The 18,287-nt window shown below is 43.2% G+C and overlaps 1 protein-coding gene across 2 annotated transcripts; it reads right to left on the bottom strand.

The window, feature by feature from the left end:
- Window positions 1-14,829: 14,829 nt before the first annotated feature.
- LOC117525645 (alpha-internexin-like) lies at window positions 14,830-17,921 on the bottom strand. 2 transcript variants are annotated; one of them, XM_034187552.1, is made up of 4 exons: window positions 16,857-17,921; window positions 16,167-16,291; window positions 15,219-15,503; window positions 14,830-15,185 (listed from the first exon to the last, which is right to left on the bottom strand). In XM_034187552.1, exons 1-3 carry the CDS (start codon window positions 17,889-17,891, stop codon window positions 15,224-15,226), a joined length of 1,440 nt encoding a protein of 479 aa, XP_034043443.1. In that variant the 5' UTR covers window positions 17,892-17,921; the 3' UTR covers window positions 14,830-15,185; window positions 15,219-15,223. The 2 variants fall into 2 exon arrangements, with proteins under 2 accessions (XP_034043443.1, XP_034043444.1); XM_034187553.1 differs by having other exon boundaries at window positions 14,830-15,158; window positions 15,225-15,503.
- Between the last annotated feature and the right edge of the window lie 366 nt (window positions 17,922-18,287).

Here is an 18,287-nt window from a genome sequence, read left to right as displayed (position 1 = left end):
CTCAGGAGGGGAAAACGGGGAGCCATCCAAGCTGTCTACAGTAAGGATGGGAGTCTGTTGACCTCAACTGAGGATGTAATCCACAGCTGGAAGGAACACTTTGAGGAACTCCTGCATCAGACCAGAGTGCCCTCTATAGTAGGCTCAGAGCTGGAAGCTGATGGAGGATTTTCATCAATTTCCCTGATCGAAGTCACTGAGGTAGCCAAACAACTCCGCAGTGGCAAGGTCCCAGGGGTTGATGAGATCCGTGTTGTGAAAGTGTCGTGACACGGACCCACAACAGGGGCGCTAATGAACGGACAATGGATAAGCCAAAAAGTAACAATTTAATGTTGTGAATCGCACAACGAAGTACAGACAACAACAATATGTGGAATGTCAATTATACACAAGGTGACGTGTGGGCAGGCTCGAAGATAGAAGACGTCTGGCGAGAGAAGAGCCGGATCCCACACAGCTTCCACCACCAACGGATCTGAAGAACACCGGAGCCGCCAAGCCCTGTGCCCCAGGTGGCCACTGTCTTCAGCAGTCAGACCCGGTACTGCTGGCAGAGAACAGAAACAGTATTGATGAGTGTGAGTTCGCACACTCAGTAATCCCACAGTCAGTGTTCAGTTAGGAGGGAGAACCTCCACCTCCAATCACACTCGTACAGCTCCTGTGAAACCACTTATCTGGTTTGGGGTGTGAGGCAAAGCCGTCACAGTCCACACCAAATGCCAATACCGCAGATAAGGACACCGTCACAGGAAAACGGCTGCAAATGAGATCAGACTATTACACAAGGTCTTTAGATTCAGCAGAGAAGTTACCTGAATGGTAGCTGATTTCTCGGCGGGGAGGTGGAGTTGCAGTCCGGCCTTTATGGTGGTGGTGATGTGTAGTGGCAGTGGTGTATTCCAGGCACGTCCATCTGGGAGGAGACCCCATATCTCCACGCTGGCCTCGGAACGCCTCGGTATCCCCCAGTCAGAGGTGGTCAATGTGGCCCGGAAAGGAAAGTCTGGGGTCCCTTGCTGGAGCTGTTGCCTCCGTGACCCGATCTCGGATAAGCAGTTGAAGATGAGTGATGAGAGTTGTGGTGTTTTCCGACTTAAACTTTAAAGAATTTTTTTGAGTGAAAATAAAGAAATGCATACCCAAACAGCTCACGGGGAAAGACTGAGTCACATTTATGAGTGTCTTTATTGATCGCACAACACTGGGTAAACTAGCACCAAGGTTCTAAATGTGCTATATTACAGACAATCTCAGCCCCTGAAATTGCTTTGAGCCTTGATAAATTTCATTGCATGTGCAAACCTCACCCGTTAGCATGTTCCATGCCCACAATTTTGCGCACACAGGTGGCCACACACCAAATCACATCTTCATGAAGGCAAACATGCCAGATAGACAAAAAGCACTATTTTGTCCATTTCTACATTCAGTAGTAGATCAGCATGCAGATTTCGTAAATCAGGTACTTAATGTTCTTTTACATCTTTGAGGCTTTTTGATGTTCGTGAACTCACTTGTTTCTTCTTGAGAGTTAACTGTTAATTGTGGGATATACACACAAGCTGTTCACATTCTGCAGATATCAATTCCAAATGAGTCCCAGGTTAGAGTTCCAACAGGAGGAAGCATCTCTCACACAGAAGTATAAAAACATGTCTGGTGACTGTCTGGGGACAGGAACAGCAAAGTAATGCCGAAAATAGAAGCTCAGCGTGTGTCTTTGTGCCCAAAGTTAAGAGACTGTTTCGTAAGAACGTTTTTGCACCAGTGGGCCCGTCCCACCTCACATCCTATTCAGCTGCACTGCAGAGGTATGAATCTTTGAAGACCTGCATCCTGCGTCACGTGTCCACACCCAGTGCTGAGAACAGACAGGAAACAGACACACCGCTGAGGTCCACCACCTCCACGTCCGGGACTATGTGAATGTCCAGGTGTGGACCAGCACAGCAGCAGGTGATCATCACGTCTTTCAAACTAACATCTGCTCTGTGAAGCTGACAAGAGAAATAAATGTCTTCAAGAAAAAGCTAATTTTACTCACCAGCATCTCTCAAAGAAACATTCCATTTTCAGAACATTGGGCCTCATACATGAACCGTTCTTAAGAACAAGTTTGTTCCTAAATCCAGGCTGTGGCATTCATGAATTTGTTCCTATCAGGATTAGTTCTTAGGTAAGAATAAATCCTATGAACACTCAGGAGAACTCTTACCACATTTAGCAGCCACACAGGGAGGGGATGGGAGCGCTGCCTTGGGGACCAGGTCTGTATCCAGACACTCAGTCAATGGTACTCCTAAAAAGTAGGGTGGGGGAAAATTAAATGTAAAGTGATTTAGATTTTTCCCATAGCCTATCAACTTCAATCAACTTTTTTCTTGTATAGCGCCAAATCACAACAAACAGTTGCCCCAAGGCGCTCCACATTGCAAGGCAAGGCCATACAATAATTATGAAACACAGTCTACGTCTAAAGCAACATAACCAAGGGATGGTCCAGGGTCACCCGATCCAGCCCTAACTATAAGCTTTAGCGAAAAGAAAGTTTTAAGCCTAATCTTAAAAGTAGAGAGGGTATCGGTCTCCCTGATCTGAATTGGGAGCTGGTTCCACAGGAGAGGAGCCTGAAAGCTGAAGGCTCTGCCTCCCATTCTACTCTTACAAACCCTAGGAACTACAAGTAAGCCCGCAGTCTGAGAGCGAAGCGCTCTAATGGGGTAATATGGTACTATGAGGTCCCTAAGATAAGATGGGACCTGATTATTCAAAACCTTATAAGTAAGAAGAAGAATTTTAAATTCTATTCTAGCATTAACAGGAAGCCAATGAAGGGAGGCCAACACGGGTGAGATATGCTCTCTCCTGCTAGTCCCCGTCAGTACTCTAGCTGCAGCATTCTGAACCAACTGAAGGCTTTTTAGGGAACTTTTAGGACAACCTGATAATAATGAATTACAATAGTCCAGCCTAGAGGAAACAAATGCATTAATTAGTTTTTCAGCATCACTCTGAGACAAGACCTTTCTGATTTTAGAGATATTGCGTAAATGCAAAAAGGCAGTCCTACATATTTGTTTAATATGCGCTTTGAATGACATCCTGATCAAAAATAACTCCAAGATTTCTCACAGTATTACTAGAGATCAGGGAAATGCCATCCAGAGTAACGATCTGGTTAGACACCATGCTTCTAAGATTTGTGGGGCCAAGTACAATAACTTCAGTTTTATCTGAGTTTAAAAGCAGGAAATTAGAGGTCATCCATGTCTTTATGTCTGTAAGACAATCCTGCAGTTTAGCTAATTGGTGCGTATCCTCTGGCTTCATGGATAGATAAAGCTGGGTATCATCTGCGTAACAATGAAAATTTAAGCAATACCGTCTAATACTGCCCAAGGGAAGCATGTATAAAGTGAATAAAATTGGTCCTAGCACAGAACCTTGTGGAACTCCATAATTAACTTTAGTCTGTGAAGAATTCCCCATTTACATGAACAAACTGTAATCTATTAGACAAATATGATTCAAACCACCGCAGCGCAATGCCTTTAATACCTATGACATGCTCTAATCTCTGTAATAAAATATTATGGTCAACAGTATCAAAAGCAGCACTGAGGTCCAACAGAACAAGCACAGAGATAAGTCCACTGTCCGAAGCCATAAGAAGATCATTTGTAACCTTCACTAATGCTGTTTCTGTACTATGATGAATTCTAAAACCTGACTGAAACTCTTCAAATAGACCATTCCTCTGCAGGTGATCAGTTAGCTGTTTTACAACTACCCTCTCAAGAATCTTTGAGAGAAAAGGAAGGTTGGAGATTGGCCTATAATTAGCTAAGATAGCTGGGTCAAGTGATAGCCTACCTAGTGCCATCTCCCGGATGATGACCCCAATGTGCTTTTGAGTGTCTGCTGTTCCCCTCCAGTCCTCTGCATCTCCCGTCGGGATTTTGAGATGTTTTGTCTCAGATTTTACATTGAACCATTTCTTTTTTTGCTGATTTCCTGCATCAGTACCTCCACCTCTGAACTATCAGGCACAATGGGGAGCTTAAATACACCTAGGTGATGAGGTGCAGATAGAGAACAGGTGTGTGTGAACACACCAGAAGGAGGGTGTGGCCAGACAGAGGGAAGCACCCACCACCAAGAGCCAGCAGAGACAGGCAGGAAAGAACAGGATAGACAGACCCAAACAGAAAAACCCCAGCAAGAGAATAAACAAAATGTAACTGAAAACCCAAAGCCAAGAAATAAAAGCTGGCAAAACCCAAATCCTGACAGTTACACACCCCCCCCCCCCCCCAAAGGCCCAGGTGTGGCAGGGTGAGAGGCATGAAAATCCAAAATAAGAGGGGTCCAGAATAAAGCGGGAGGGAATCCAAGACCGCTCCTCTGGGCCGTACCCCTCCCAGCCCACCAAATACTGGAAACCACAGCCCCTCCAACACGAAGCCAGAAGCTGACGCACAGAGAAGACCGTCCCCCACGAACCGGGCGGTAGGTGGGGGAAATGGTCCGAGGGCACAAAGGGCTGGACTTAAAGGGTTTGACATGAAAGGTGGGGTGAACATGCATAGAACCAGGCAAACGAAGATGGACAGAAACAGGGTTAATGACCTTGGACACGGGGAAGGGACCAACGAACCTGGGCGACAGTTTTCAAGGAACACCCCGTAGTGGCAAATGCCAAGTGGAGAGCCAGACTTTGACCAGGTGTGTAGACAGGAGCCGAGGAACATTTGCGGTCCGCAGCAGCTAGTATTGCGCCGAGGAATGGCACAGGGCACGACGTGCCCACTCCCAGGTTCGTTGGCACCTGACAATCAGAGTTAGGGCAGACAGGACCGGGGACCGAAGGGTGGAGGAAGAAAAAGAGGGAGGATGACCAAACAGCACATGAAAAGGGGAGAAACCAGAAGAAGCAGAGGGCAGACTGTTGTGAGGTAATTCAACCAAGGCAGTTGGGTGGACCAGGTAGAGGGATGCTGTGAACACAAAATTCTCAGACTTTTCCAATTCCTGATTAAATCTTTCGGTCTGACAGCCTGATGTGAGACTGGAGGTGGCCCCCAAGTAAGTGACAGAACTGCATCCAGAACCTGGACACAAACTGCAGGCCCCGGTCCGAGACGATATCCTGGGGAAAACCATGGAGACTAAACACATGAGTTTAACATAATCTCGGCAGTTCCCTTGGCAGTAGGCAAACTGGTATATGGCACATCTTGGATAATCTGTCTACTACAGTCATGATCACAGTGTTGCCACGTGAGGGGAGAAGACCAGCTACAAAGTCCATTGTAAGTGTTGTCCAAGGCTGTTTGGGAACGGACAGAGTGTCGTAATGAGCCCGCAGGTGGGCGTGAGGAGGACTTATGCATAGCACAAGTATGACAGGCATTAACATATTCAGTAACATCCGCAACCATATGCGGCCACCAAAATCGTTGTTTGCACTACATGAACCATCTTTTTGATTCCAGGATGACACAAAAACCTGGCTATGTGGGCCCACTCGCCCCCCGAGGGCGTCAAGTACAAATAACTTGCCCGTAGGACAATCAGAAGGCACGCAAACGTTGCAAAGGGCTTCCTTTACCCATGAGTCCACCTCCCATGTAATAGCCGAGATAAACATGACACTGGGAGGAATTGCCAGGGTCAGAAGGTGTATTGGCTTTAATCATATTGCCTGGACAAGCATCGAGCTTCCCATTTTTCCGAACCGGGTCGATACAAGATAAAGTTGAATTAGCTGAAAAAGATCGCCCAACGGGCCTTTCGAGCATTTAAGCGCTTCGCTGTGTGAAGATAAGTGAGGTTTTTATGATCTGTGTACACTAAAAATGGCAATTGTGTCCCCTCAAGCCAGTGATGCCACTCCTCCAAGGCCACTTTTTCCACCAGCAGTTTGCGGTCCCCCAATGGAGTAATTTTTCTTCTGCCGCAGTCAACTTAACGGGACAGATAGGCGCATGGATGCATTTCTTATCTTGGGACTCATTTGCAACAGAACTGCTCCCACACCGTATCAGAAGCATCAACCTCCAACACGAACTTGCCGTGCGGGGTAAGGAAGGTGTAGCAGGGAGGCAGTGGTGAAGCGTTGCTTTATGGACCCGGAACGCCTCGTCACATTCAAGCATCCACTTGAATGCCTGAAGGGACAGGTTGCATTATGGAGAGGTGCAGCGATTGACTAAAGGTTCCTAATAAATTTCCAATAAAGTTAGCAAATCCCAGAAATCTTTGTACATCCTTCCAATTGCTTGGCGCTGCCCACTCACAGCCTGCCGCCACCTTGTTTGGGTCCATTTGAATCTCTCCCTCGGAGATGATGAATCCCAGAAAATGATACTGTGGGCCTATGGAATTCGCATTTTTCTGCCTTGATGAAGAGGTCGTTCTGTTTGGGGAAAGAAGATTAGGATGTCATCCAGTAAACAAAAACAAATTTATTTAAGTATTCTCGTAACACTCATTTACCAAATGCTGGAAGACTGCTGGGGCATTTGTGAGCCCAAAAGGCATCACCAGGTACTCATAGTGCCTAGTTGGGGTGTTGAAAAGCAGTCTTCTATTCATCTCCCTAATTCTGACCAAATGGTAGGCATTACGAAGACCCAATTTTGTGAACACTTTAGCACCCTCTAACAGCTCAAAAGCTGATGAAATCAGTGGCAGAGGAAAGCGATTTTAACTGTGATGTCATTTAACCCCCAATACAAGGATGAAGTGATTAATCTTATTTTCAACAAAGAAGAACCCAGCTCCAAGAGTGGATGACGAAGGACGAATCAACCCAGCATCCAGTGACTCCTGGATGTACGAATTCATTGCTGCTCATATCGGGAGCTGAAAGAGAAAACAATTTCCCCGGGGAGAACAATGGCACAGTCGTACTCCCGATGTGGAGGTAGAGATTTAGCCTTAGCTTTGCTAAAGACCAGTGCTAGATCATGGTAAAAAAGCGGGTACGCCTCTAGATCAGAGTTGCTAACATTGGTCGGAACCACAGGTGCGAGCAGCAAGACTTTCATAAGAAGATCCCCATGCTTCAATTTTACCCTGAGTCCAGTCTAGACTAGGTTTATGGCGTTGCATCCAAGGGTGCCCCAGAATTACAGAGCGAGTCATATTATCAAATACATGAAAACTAATTTGTTCAGAATGATTGCCGGAAATTGTCACGCGAACAAATTGGGTGCGGTGCACAATTTGGCCTAATTCATGGCTGTCCATCGCACGGACCTCCAGTGGACGTGAAAGCTGATAAAATTTCAGATGGAGGGACCTGGCAACAGAGGATAACATGAGATTAGAATCAGCCCCTGATCAATGAATACAGGACATTCTATGGTGCTATGGTCAGAACGAAAAGGTGGCATTAAATCATTCTGAGAGGACTATTAATTGAACTTTGACTCACCTGCACTACCGTTCTCGGGCCGCACTGGGGCACCCTTTACTGACAGAGGGTTGCAACATGACCTGACTGACCACAATAAAAACAAGGTGTGCTGGAATACCTGCTCTAGAGCGTGAGTGATTGCTGCCAGGGAGGAGCAAGATGGTGACCGCAGCTCCACTCAGTCGTGGCTCACGCTGCAGCCCGGCCCGTCAGGTGAGTAATGACGAATGCTATCTTCGCCCTTTCAGACAGAAACATTGACGCCATTAATTCAAGTGAAGTTCACATTGTGTAATGAAAGGCTTGACATCCGCGGATTCTCCGGAAAAACACTCAGGGCCGGGAGAGTTGATTACAGACCTTGGGTACAGAAGCCGGCGGGGCTAACAACGGTCCCGGAAGTGGTGTGGCGGTGAGAGCCGTACTGGTCGTAGCCTGATGCTTAATGGTAGCGAGTAGTTGCTCCATCTGAGAGTACACTGAAGCCATGAAGGAAGCCTGCCGCTTGGCTAACTCACTAATCCCTGATTCAGAGCAGCTAGCTGGTCCTCTTGCTGAGCAAGCTGCTGACTGTGGTGGCGTACCGCCAGCTGGAAGGCTTCTGCTGCGTCTGCTGCGTCCATAGTTGGCCAGATTGTACTATCAGGTTTGACAGGCAAGACGGGCAGGACACAAATGCAGGATGCAGGTACAATAGCTCAGTGAAGTTAAGGGGTTTACCCTTCGGTAACAGAGCTGGAGTCGGTACACAGAAAGGCAGTCCAAAACAAGCAACAGTACAAAAACATCAGGCTTAGGCGTGGTCGCGATACACAGCAGGTAGTCAAAAACACAATGAGGCAAATGAGCTAGGCAAGGAAATACAAGATACAGAGCTGGAAAGAGGCACAAGGTGCTACAATCTGGTGAGAAAGTAAGGCACAATGGGAGCTTAAATACACCCAGGTGATGAGGTGCTGAGAGAGAACAGGTGTGCGCGGAACACACCAGAAGGATGGTGTGGCCAGACAGAGGGAAACACCCACCACCAAGAGCCAGCAGAGACACACATGAAAGAACAGGACAACCAGACCCAAACAGAAAAACCCCAGCAAGAGAATAAACCAAATGTAACTGAAAAACAGAAAGCCAATAAATAAAAGCTGGCAAAACCCAAATCCTGACATGAAACTGCCACAGTTCTTTTTCTCTTTGCCTGCTGTGCTGAAATTGATTTGATTTTTACTTTTGGCATTTTGTTTCCTCTTTATGAATCTGCGTCTGCTCATGGCCATGGCAGTCTCATGCCCTTTTATGGGCATTGATGGCTGTTACTTATGCTAATCGTATGTTAATTAGGCTCACCAGACACGCACTTTCAGTTATGACGAGATGGGAGTCATCAATTTAAGAACACAGCTGTGATCAATTCTGTTACTTAAAGAACACATTGATGAATCTGAGTAGAGTTTTCTTAAGACCTCTTAGGGACACCTTAAGAAGGAATCTAAGAAGGTTCTTAAGAAGATACTGGCACTCAGAGAGCTCACACCTGTGCCGAACAGTTCCTTCAATTCTTCAAACTTCAGTGGGTCAGGTGGTGTCAGTGTTTTTATTTTAGGTCTGCAGGAGGCGCCACATGTTGTCCGTCATGACAGATGATTGACCGATGAACAGGTTTTAAACATCACCGAGTTCATTTTAGGAAGCTAGTAGAAAGTCACCCAAAATATCTGTCATCATCAACCTGTTCTGTGTGCAGCGACGTCTCTGGTACAGAGAAGTGATGACTTTATGTTAGCAAAGCACTGAAACCTTACGCTTCGCTTTGATTTTTGCTGTAAAGCAGCTGCTGTGATTGAACATAAAGGAGGCGTATAAGTGGAAATGAGTTTGGATAATGACACCAACTGAACAGGTTTCTTCTTCAAGATCTGATATGATAATCTATAATCTGCATTTTTTCCATCTTTCTTTGATGTTGGCAAAAACATTTTTATTTCATGCGGGCCATTGGCCCGAGCGCTAATGTCACGGCGAAGTGTCCGTTGTCCATCCGTAATTCACAGTAATGCTTCTTTTCCTTCAGTTATCGATGGATTTTAATTCTGAGGGTTTGACTCCTCTGATCACTGTTCACAATTCTTCCATGCAGAATTTTGGAATTTAAAATTTTAGGAAAAATATAGACTTTTTGTGGTGAAAATAATGAATTCACCCAAAATGCTTCCTCTCTTTCAGTTCAGTTGATGGATATTTAATTCGATGTTTTTGTTTGTTTGTTTGTTTTTTTATTCATCTGATCACTGTTCACAGCTCTTCCATGCATAATTTTGAAATTTTAAATTTTAGAAAAAATTGAATTTTTGTGAAAATAGCAACCATTTGCCCAAAATAGGGCATGTTTCTGAATTGCATAGTTGCTGAGAAAAACCTGACCAAAATAAGGCACCAATCATGAAAATTTACCCATCATTGTAATGTTTTTAGAACAGAACCTCAACTACCAGCCAAAAAAAATCTTTTAGCAGTGTGTTACTGTCACCAAAGAAGGGTCCACACAGTTTCTTACATGAACATAAAAAATCGCATCAAAAGTCAAAATTCTCTGCTGCAGAAATAATAAAGAAAGTGCAGACTCTGATATTCATTTATTTTTCTTTATTCATATGGTGTCAAACATCAGCACATAACAGTAAAGAGAAGAACATGTCAGCTACATTCTGCCTCTAAAGTTTTGCAGTCATGGAGAACTCTAATAAACACTAATAACGACGATACAACAATCCACCAAACAAACGTCACAAAGAGGAAAGCTGCTGGTGTTTTAAGGCATTTATATACTACAGTATTTCTTCTATGGCTACGTCTCGATTCTTGGGTTTCAGTTTGTGAACATATTTTCTTTTTCTCCAAGGTTCTTTGATTTGTTACATGTGCACCAATAAAGGTTTGGCAGTGCTGCTTTGAAGAAGGCGTGATCAGAACATTTTCTTCAGACATCCATGAAGCCTCTTCTGGTTTAAAGTTAAAGGCGGATAAACTGGAACCCGGAAAATCACATCAACTGACTTGTTTCTTTGCTCTTTCTCTTCCATCAAAGTAAAATGTTTGCCCACCGTTCAGACTGCTTCCTTATAAAATCAGCCACAAACACCACTATACGGCACGAAAACACACTCAGGCCTCGAGATCAATCAACCTTTTGAAAGTAAAACAGTGTCAAAAACATCCATTCAAACCCAAAAGTTCAAAATACAAAATCCACCTTAGTTAAGTTAAAAAAAAAAAAAAAATATATATATCTATATATATATATATATATATATATATATATATATATATATATATATATATACATAGTATATATATATATATATATATATATATATATATATAATAATTTTTTTTTGATTAAGTAATTTGTAAAATTATCATATAAGACAAAAAAGGCAAAAATTAAATAACTGCAGACCAATTTCTTTATACAGTTGACAGCCCAGTGATTAAAAAAAAACAAAAAAAAAACTGAATTCTTATAATGAGATTTTAATTTTTTTCACCAATATGATTTTAGTGTATTCTCTTCCTAACCAAACTGAATGTTTTTCATTCAGATTTTTTTTAAAGTAAATATATTCCATATAAATTTTTTAACCTGAATTTTCAATTACTTTTAAAATTTTATCAATTATATTTGTCGGTGGTGTCCAAGTGGTTAGTGCACTTGGAGTCAGTGTGGAAAGTTCCTTGTTCAAACACCATCCCTGCCACATTTCTCCATGTGATGTGGAGTTGCATCAGGAAGGGCATCCGGTGTAAACTTGTGCCAATTCAACATCCAGATCAACCTTGGATTTGCTGTGGCGAATTTTGCATTTGAATTTTGTTAGAATTTTTGTGAAATTTTTAAATCTGATTTTTACCCCCCACCCCATACACACACCTAAATATTGCATTTTGATTTTTTTTTTTTTTTAATCTGCGTGTTTAATTCACTGAAGGTTTTTTCACACTGTTTTTTTCTACAAGTGTTCTGCTGTACAATCAATCATTTTAATTGCTTGCTGTGTGATTGTAGTTTGTGAGGGCAGATGCAGCTGTGACAGACAGGATAGTCGTGTTAAAGCTGTCAGCGCACACACAGAAAAGACATGCCACAAGTCTCTAAACAGAGATCTGATTCAGTTATTGCAATAGTTAAAAACAGAGATGAACAGCAATCAGGATTTATAGTGAATCTTGTCTTTTGGAATGGCACAGATTTCTGATACGTATGTGTGTCGTGTCTGCAAATGGTTCATACAGAATCTTGTCTTGTCTGTTTCATTCTCTTAAAATAAGATGAGATTAAAAAATGGTTTGAGTTCTTGTTCTTGCAGCAGTTAGCTGCACTGGACTAACCCTAACCCTAACCCTGTGCTTCATTTGAATTTTCTCTCAATTGTTCAAGCACATCGGCACCAAACTGTGAAGCAGTTAATTAATCAATTAGTCCAGCATACTCAGTTGATGATTCCATCATCATCAGACTTGTTCTATGTTCTAAATTTGACAGGCCTTCAGATATGTTTTATTGTGTTCTTATTTCAAATATGTGTAAATTAAAAGTGATCTGGTTGAGATGACTGTGAAACTGTCCTGTCTTGGACACATGAGTTTAAAGTGCTTTTAGAACCACTTTCAAATGGTTACATGCCAGACGTTAGAGGTATAAAGTGGATTGAAACTGTCTAAACTGGAGGATTTGGTTTATCAATTGAAAACTAAGTAATTCTTGTTTTGGACTGTGACTTAAAAGATATCTGAAGTTGTCTCCTTGAGTTCTGCTAAACATGGACATGCCTCAAAGTAACGTTTCCATCTTCTCAGCAGATCTGCAGTCTATCTACATCACACCCTACAAGTAATAAGACACTTTTCAAAATCTATCCCACATGCATTTAGAGTTGATTATGAGCATTTACACACGATGGTGGTGGAAATGTTTGATGTAGAAACTAAAGTGGTGACTCGACCTTTTGTCGTCACATGTCACAGATGTGCTGAATGAACTGGTCTGATAGACTCCATGCGAACATACATTTACATACACCATGCAATTTTTCTTGGATCATTTTTCTGGTTTGCTGCTAATATTGCAATGATTTAAGTCTGCAGCAATTATTAAATATTTCATGTGTAAAACTTTACCAGGAAGCTGCACATGTTGGTCCTGAAGAGCTGCTGGACCAAAAAACTGATACACAAACTGAGTTAAAATAGTGAAAGAGCCTGTTAATTTACACTGCTAGGACAATATTTGGTCCCACTCCAGATAGTCTTATATAAACTTTCATAGAGCAAATCAACTCCATCAGAATCAAAAGCTACAGTATGTTCTGGAGTATAAGTCACAACCGTTTTCCCCTATGTTGAATTCACTTTTTCACAGTTTCATTGAGGGTAAGTTTAACAATGGGGATGAACTGTGCACATCACAGCATGTGCTGTTGCTTATGATAAGGACTTTTAAATTATTATATAAATTATATAAATAACCAAATGGACAAATAAATGTGTGATGGACAACAGATTGGATGTTATCTGATGAAGATGATCAGTTTGCTGACCCACAGCAAAAAAAACAAAACAAAACAAAAAAAAACCCAATAAAAATATGAGTCCATTAGAATTTTTTAAAATTAGCTCTCTAATTTTGTATTTTGTACATTGTTGTCATGCACTTTTACTATTTGTGCTTCTTCTGTTTAGGTGTTGATTCCTGGGAAAGCCCTAAAAATACATTACTTGTATTTTCAATTTCAATTTATTTTCATTTATAGAGCGCCAAATCACAACAGAGTTGCCTCAAGGCACTTCACACAAGTAAGGTCTAACCTTACTAACCCCCAGAGCAACAGTGGTAAGGAAAAACTCCCTCTTAGGAAAAAACCTCAAGCAGACCAGACTCAAAGGGGCGACCCTCTGCTTGGGCCATGATACAGACACAAATTACAGAACAATTCACAAAACGAATATACAGGAATTGCTGTTGGTGCACAGGACAGGAGGGTCTCCAGCACAAATACCACACCCACCTCTGGATGGAGCTGCACCTTAAACAGAGAAAAAACAGAATCAGGCATCAGAAGGACAAATTACTTTCAATGATTAACACATTATTATTTTTTATTTTTTATTTTATTTTATTTATTTATTTATTTTTTTGGTATATAAATTGCCCTGGACTATAACTCATAGGACCTCCCAAACTAGTAAAAAAACCTGCAACTCATATTCCAGAAAATACATTGCTCAACTTTTACTCGAATAGAGCAACTTGGTTTAGCACTATGATGGAGCTGATTTTACTCTGTTAGAGTTTCTATAGCTGTATTTGGAGTGGTATTAAATGTAGTCCTGACAGACAGAATTTTACTCTGCAAAATTTATTGTTCTAAATTCCACTTTTACCAAATAAGCAACATATCATATCCCTCTCAGGCCAAAATTATACACAGTATATTCATCTTTATGCTCTTTGTTTAGACTGTGTGATCCTTCACCAAACTGTCAGAGAGCACCTTTGTATATTCAGGTTGCATTGATAGTGTTCCTTTGACATCACTGAAAACAGGCTCCAAAGGAAGATCAGCACATCAGCTAGTACCCTGAACCTCCTGGAAGCTTTTTCTTTCACATCGTCAACAACCAATCCAAAGTAAGATGAGGTGTTTATGAGTCTTTGATTAAAATGGTTTGTTTGTGGCTTCAGTTTAAATCACAGAGGAGTAACATCAGGAGCAGCATCAACTGTAAAATGCTTCACCAAAAGCACCAAAGCAGACTGACCGCACAGATGAGTGGCACAAAGATGACGTCTGCGGGTCCCAATCGCTCCAGAAGAGCTGATTGAATCATCAAGTATTCATGACACTTTAAACATGATGTAAGCTGCACATTAAATTGAAGAATGTGACTCCCACTGCGTTAAATGCCCCCACAGCGCATGTTGTTTTCAAGGCTCAGCAAATACTACAGAAATAAAGGAATTTCTCACTTCTGGTTGGTTTGAGGTCATCGGTCACCAGCGCTGATATGTTGAGTTTGTGATGGCTGGTGTTTGATTAATGAAGCTGGACCATTTCTTCAGACACATCCTGAAACTTGTCAAAACCATCTCAACCTTTAATTAATTAAATGAATTTATTTATTTATTGCCAGAATGCTCTGTGCATTCTTAAAACTGGCATCTCTTTTCTTCTCCCTCAGCTTTTTTTTTTTTTTTTTTAACCAGCTGCATACGACAGATCTCAGCAAGTCGACATGTCACTGTTGATTATGAAACATTAACCAGCTGATGTGTTTGGACTCTCTTCAAGTTAGACAACAACACTAGTGCAGATGATTCTGGAGAACATGTGGTTATGAACTGGTGCAGAATGTCATTGTTGGAACATTGCTAAAAAAGTGTGACAGAACTATTGATTATTGTACTTTCTGCCAGAAATGCAAATAATATGAGTGTTTAACATTGAATAACATTTTTGAGAGTGATGCTACAGCAGAGTTATAATCAGGTTGTTATGTGAAGGAAAAAGTGAACACGAGAGAACAAACCAGCATAAAACAAGCCTCCACTCCCTGCACTCTATCCCCTCGTGGACATCCAACATGAATATTTCAGATGTTCAGAAACATGACAAGCTTACGATGCTTAAGGCAAAGCAGAGACATAATCTTTGATGCCACAAGTGTAAAGGCGAGTGGATTGTTTTATGATGGGATGTGAACAAACTCAAGGTGCTGCAGGACAAGGACGGCAGTGGGTTCTTAATTTTTCTGGTTGGTGGGAACATCACTAGAGTCTTGCTGCTTCTCCATCTTCTTGGTGGTGACCACCGTCTCCTCATAAACCTCATGGTGAGATACCTTGCTTCCGGACTTGCCTTGCTGCTGATCCTCATCCTTGCCCTCCTTTATGGAGCCCTTGCCAGAGCTGGTGTAAATGCGGGTCTGGTAGCTGAAACCCTGCCCAGCACCTCCACTGATAGCTGGGGTGGAATAGGTCAAACCCGACCCAATGCGGGTCTCCTCACCTTCCAGTAGTTTCCTGAAAATGGAAGGATGCAGGAATTTTTTTTCAGAAGAAAGTGGAGAAAAGAAAGAGATACTGAGGCACAGCAACTTAACTCAGTTCATGTATTTGGACTGAAAACATTTATTTTGGCTGTCTATCGTAGAATACTAGAGATGAAAACAATGAATATGAGCTGACAGAGCAGCTTTAGTCTGAAGAGAACTACATCCACTTTGTGTTAACAGTGTGGGAATTATAGCACTTTTTGTGGAGTCTTGGATTTTGAAAGCATGACTCCTGGAGCAACAGACAAAAAAAAATTGTTGCATGCAGAGGCTCTCCAATCACAGTGTGTAACTGCTTCAGACTTGCCATGGAGGTCTTGGTGGCTTCCCTCACTTATGTCCTCTGTAGGATATAGACTTTTTACCTGCTGACTTGTTATTGGAATGATGAAACTTCCATACACTGAGCAACAGCACCTCTAACATACGGTGTTATGCATAAAAGCAAAATCTTGTGATCTCATATGTGTACATAACTGCAAGAAACAACTCAGGAGGAAACAAATTTTTATTCTGGTGATTTTGGTGATGCACATGGCATGACATTACATACATACATTACATACATTTAAAATTTGGTTCTTGCACTTCCTAGTTAAAACATGAATAAATACACAAATGCAGTTTGTACCTGTAAGCAGCAATTTCGATGTCCAGTGCCATCTTCACGTTGAGTAAGTCCTGGTACTCCCTCAGGTGCCGAGCCATCTCACTTTTTGTGGTCCTCAGCTCATTCTCCAGCTCTGCCATGCTTTCCTGAAATAAAATACAACATTCCACATTTGAAATAGGTTTTTATGCTTTATTGTGCTCTCCTCGTAATGGCTGTTTATGTATTTTATGTACACGTACTTTTATTGCCAATTAAATCTAACTGAACTTAACAAAGAGGTTAGCAGAGACACCTGAGGACATCCAAAAAAAAGGAAGGGTAGGATGTGAGTCCTAAATACAGAAATACGGTTTATATGAAATTATTTAGAGCATCCGGTAATCTCTCTCTCTCTCTCTCTCTGTGTGTGTGTGTGTGTGTGTGTGTGTGTGTGTGTGTGTGTGTGTGTGTGTGTGTGTGTGTGTGTGTGTGTGTGTGTGTGTGTGTGTGTGTGTGTGTGTGTGTGGGCGCGGTCAAAGAATCGGTTTCAGCACCGCGGACAGCGCCCCACATCCTCCTCCACCCTTTTCTTCGTCGTTTTTCTTTTTTCTTTTTTTTTCCTTCTTTTTTTACTCTCTCAAAAAAATTTCTTCTTTAAATTTTCGCGGATGTTTACTTTCTCACAGTTTTATCCAAGCGAACACAGAGAGGTGATAAAAACGGGACTACCTGGTAGTTTCCGATCTCCACCGCCTGCCTTTCCTCCATCTCTCTCAGCTGCTTTTCCAGAGACTCGTTGGTTCCCCTCAGACTCTCGATCTCGATGGTTCTGGACTGCAGCTGCCGCCGGTACTCGTTCATTTCCTCCCTGCCGGCCCGGATGGCCTCGTTGCTCCGGTTCGCCTGCTCGGACAGGTCGGCAAACTTGCTCTTGTACCATTCCTCGGCGGACTGCAGGTTCTTGGACGCCATGGACTCGTACTGGCTTCGAATCTCCTTGAGGGCGGAGGTGAGGTCCGGCTTGGACACCTCCATCTCCACAGACACCTGAGCCGCGTGGATCATGTCCGTGAGCTCGGCCACCTCCTCCTCGTGTACCTTTCTTAGGAAGCTGATCTCGTCCAGCAGAGATTCCACCTTCTTCTCCAAATCCAGACGCACCATGGTGGCGTCGTCCACATCTTTCTTGAAAGCTTTGAGGGCGGCCTCCGCCTCCTCGCGGGCTCGGAACTCGTCCTCGTATTTGGCCCGGAGTTTCTGCAGGTCGTCTTCGTAGCAGTCCCGCTCGATCAGGAGCTGGGACTTCTCCCCGTTCAGGCCGTCCAGCTGAGAGCGCAGGTCTCGGATCTCTTGCTGGAACAGGTCGGCCAGGCGGGACGGTTCGGCCTGCCGCTGGCGCAGGGCGACCAGCTCGGTCTCCAGGACTTTGTTGTGCTGCTCCAAGTTGCGCACCTTCTCGATGAACACGGCGAAGCGGTCGTTCAGACCCTGCATCTGCTCCTTCTCGTTGGTGCGGATGATCTTGAACTCATTGTTGAGGATGCTGCTCTGCGTCAGGTCCACCGTATCCAGCGGAGCCAAGGAGCGGCCGTACCTCCTGCCATGGGAGGAGGCCACGCTGCTCCTGGACAGGGAGGAGGACCGGTAACCGCCGCGGGTCGACGCGCTCATCGCCGGGCGGGACGAGGAGAGCGAAAAACGGGGAGAGTCCCCGAAAATCCGCCGGTAAGAGGAGGAGGAGAAGATTTCAGATCCGTAACTCATCTTGACTTGTGAGGAGACAGAGCGGAGCAGCGGGGCGACCTCCTTTTATAGGCGGAGCAGCCCACTCATTAACTCCAGGGGTGGACTCGTGGAGCTCCTTTATCCCGACTGGTCCAAACGCAGCTGTCTCACGGGCATTTCTGTTTGAAGAGGTTCTTAATTCCTCAAAGTTTTAAGCGCATTAACAGAAAACTTTCAGTCATCCTGCAAACAATTAAAAAAACCTTCCTCCGTCGTAGATTCACACATTTTCATGAAAGCATTTGGGAACAAGTTGTTTTTAAATTTGGACTTGCAAGCATTAAAAAAAGTCTAAAGTTTCTTTAAATTGCTCTGTGTGATTTGTTAATTACGTGGTTTGAGTGCGTTGATTGACAGGCATTTGCTGCCCTCTGG

Source organism: Thalassophryne amazonica, chromosome 15 (assembly GCF_902500255.1).
Source record: "Thalassophryne amazonica chromosome 15, fThaAma1.1, whole genome shotgun sequence".
NCBI lineage: Eukaryota > Metazoa > Chordata > Actinopteri > Batrachoidiformes > Batrachoididae > Thalassophryne > Thalassophryne amazonica.
This window is presented reverse-complemented; position numbering and strand designations above follow the sequence as displayed.

Bases quoted from the DNA above. Each gene is read 5' to 3' on its own strand.
- LOC117525645 (XM_034187552.1), bottom strand. From the start codon at position 17,891: ATGAGTTACGGATCTGAAATCTTCTCCTCCTCCTCTTACCGGCGGATT. The intron at 16,292-16,856 runs GTAGTCCCGTTT...ATTTTATTTCAG, and splicing joins TGGAGATCGGAAACTACCAG to GAAAGCATGGCAGAGCTGGA. The intron at 15,504-16,166 runs GTACAAACTGCA...TTCCATTTTCAG, and splicing joins ATCGAAATTGCTGCTTACAG to GAAACTACTGGAAGGTGAGG.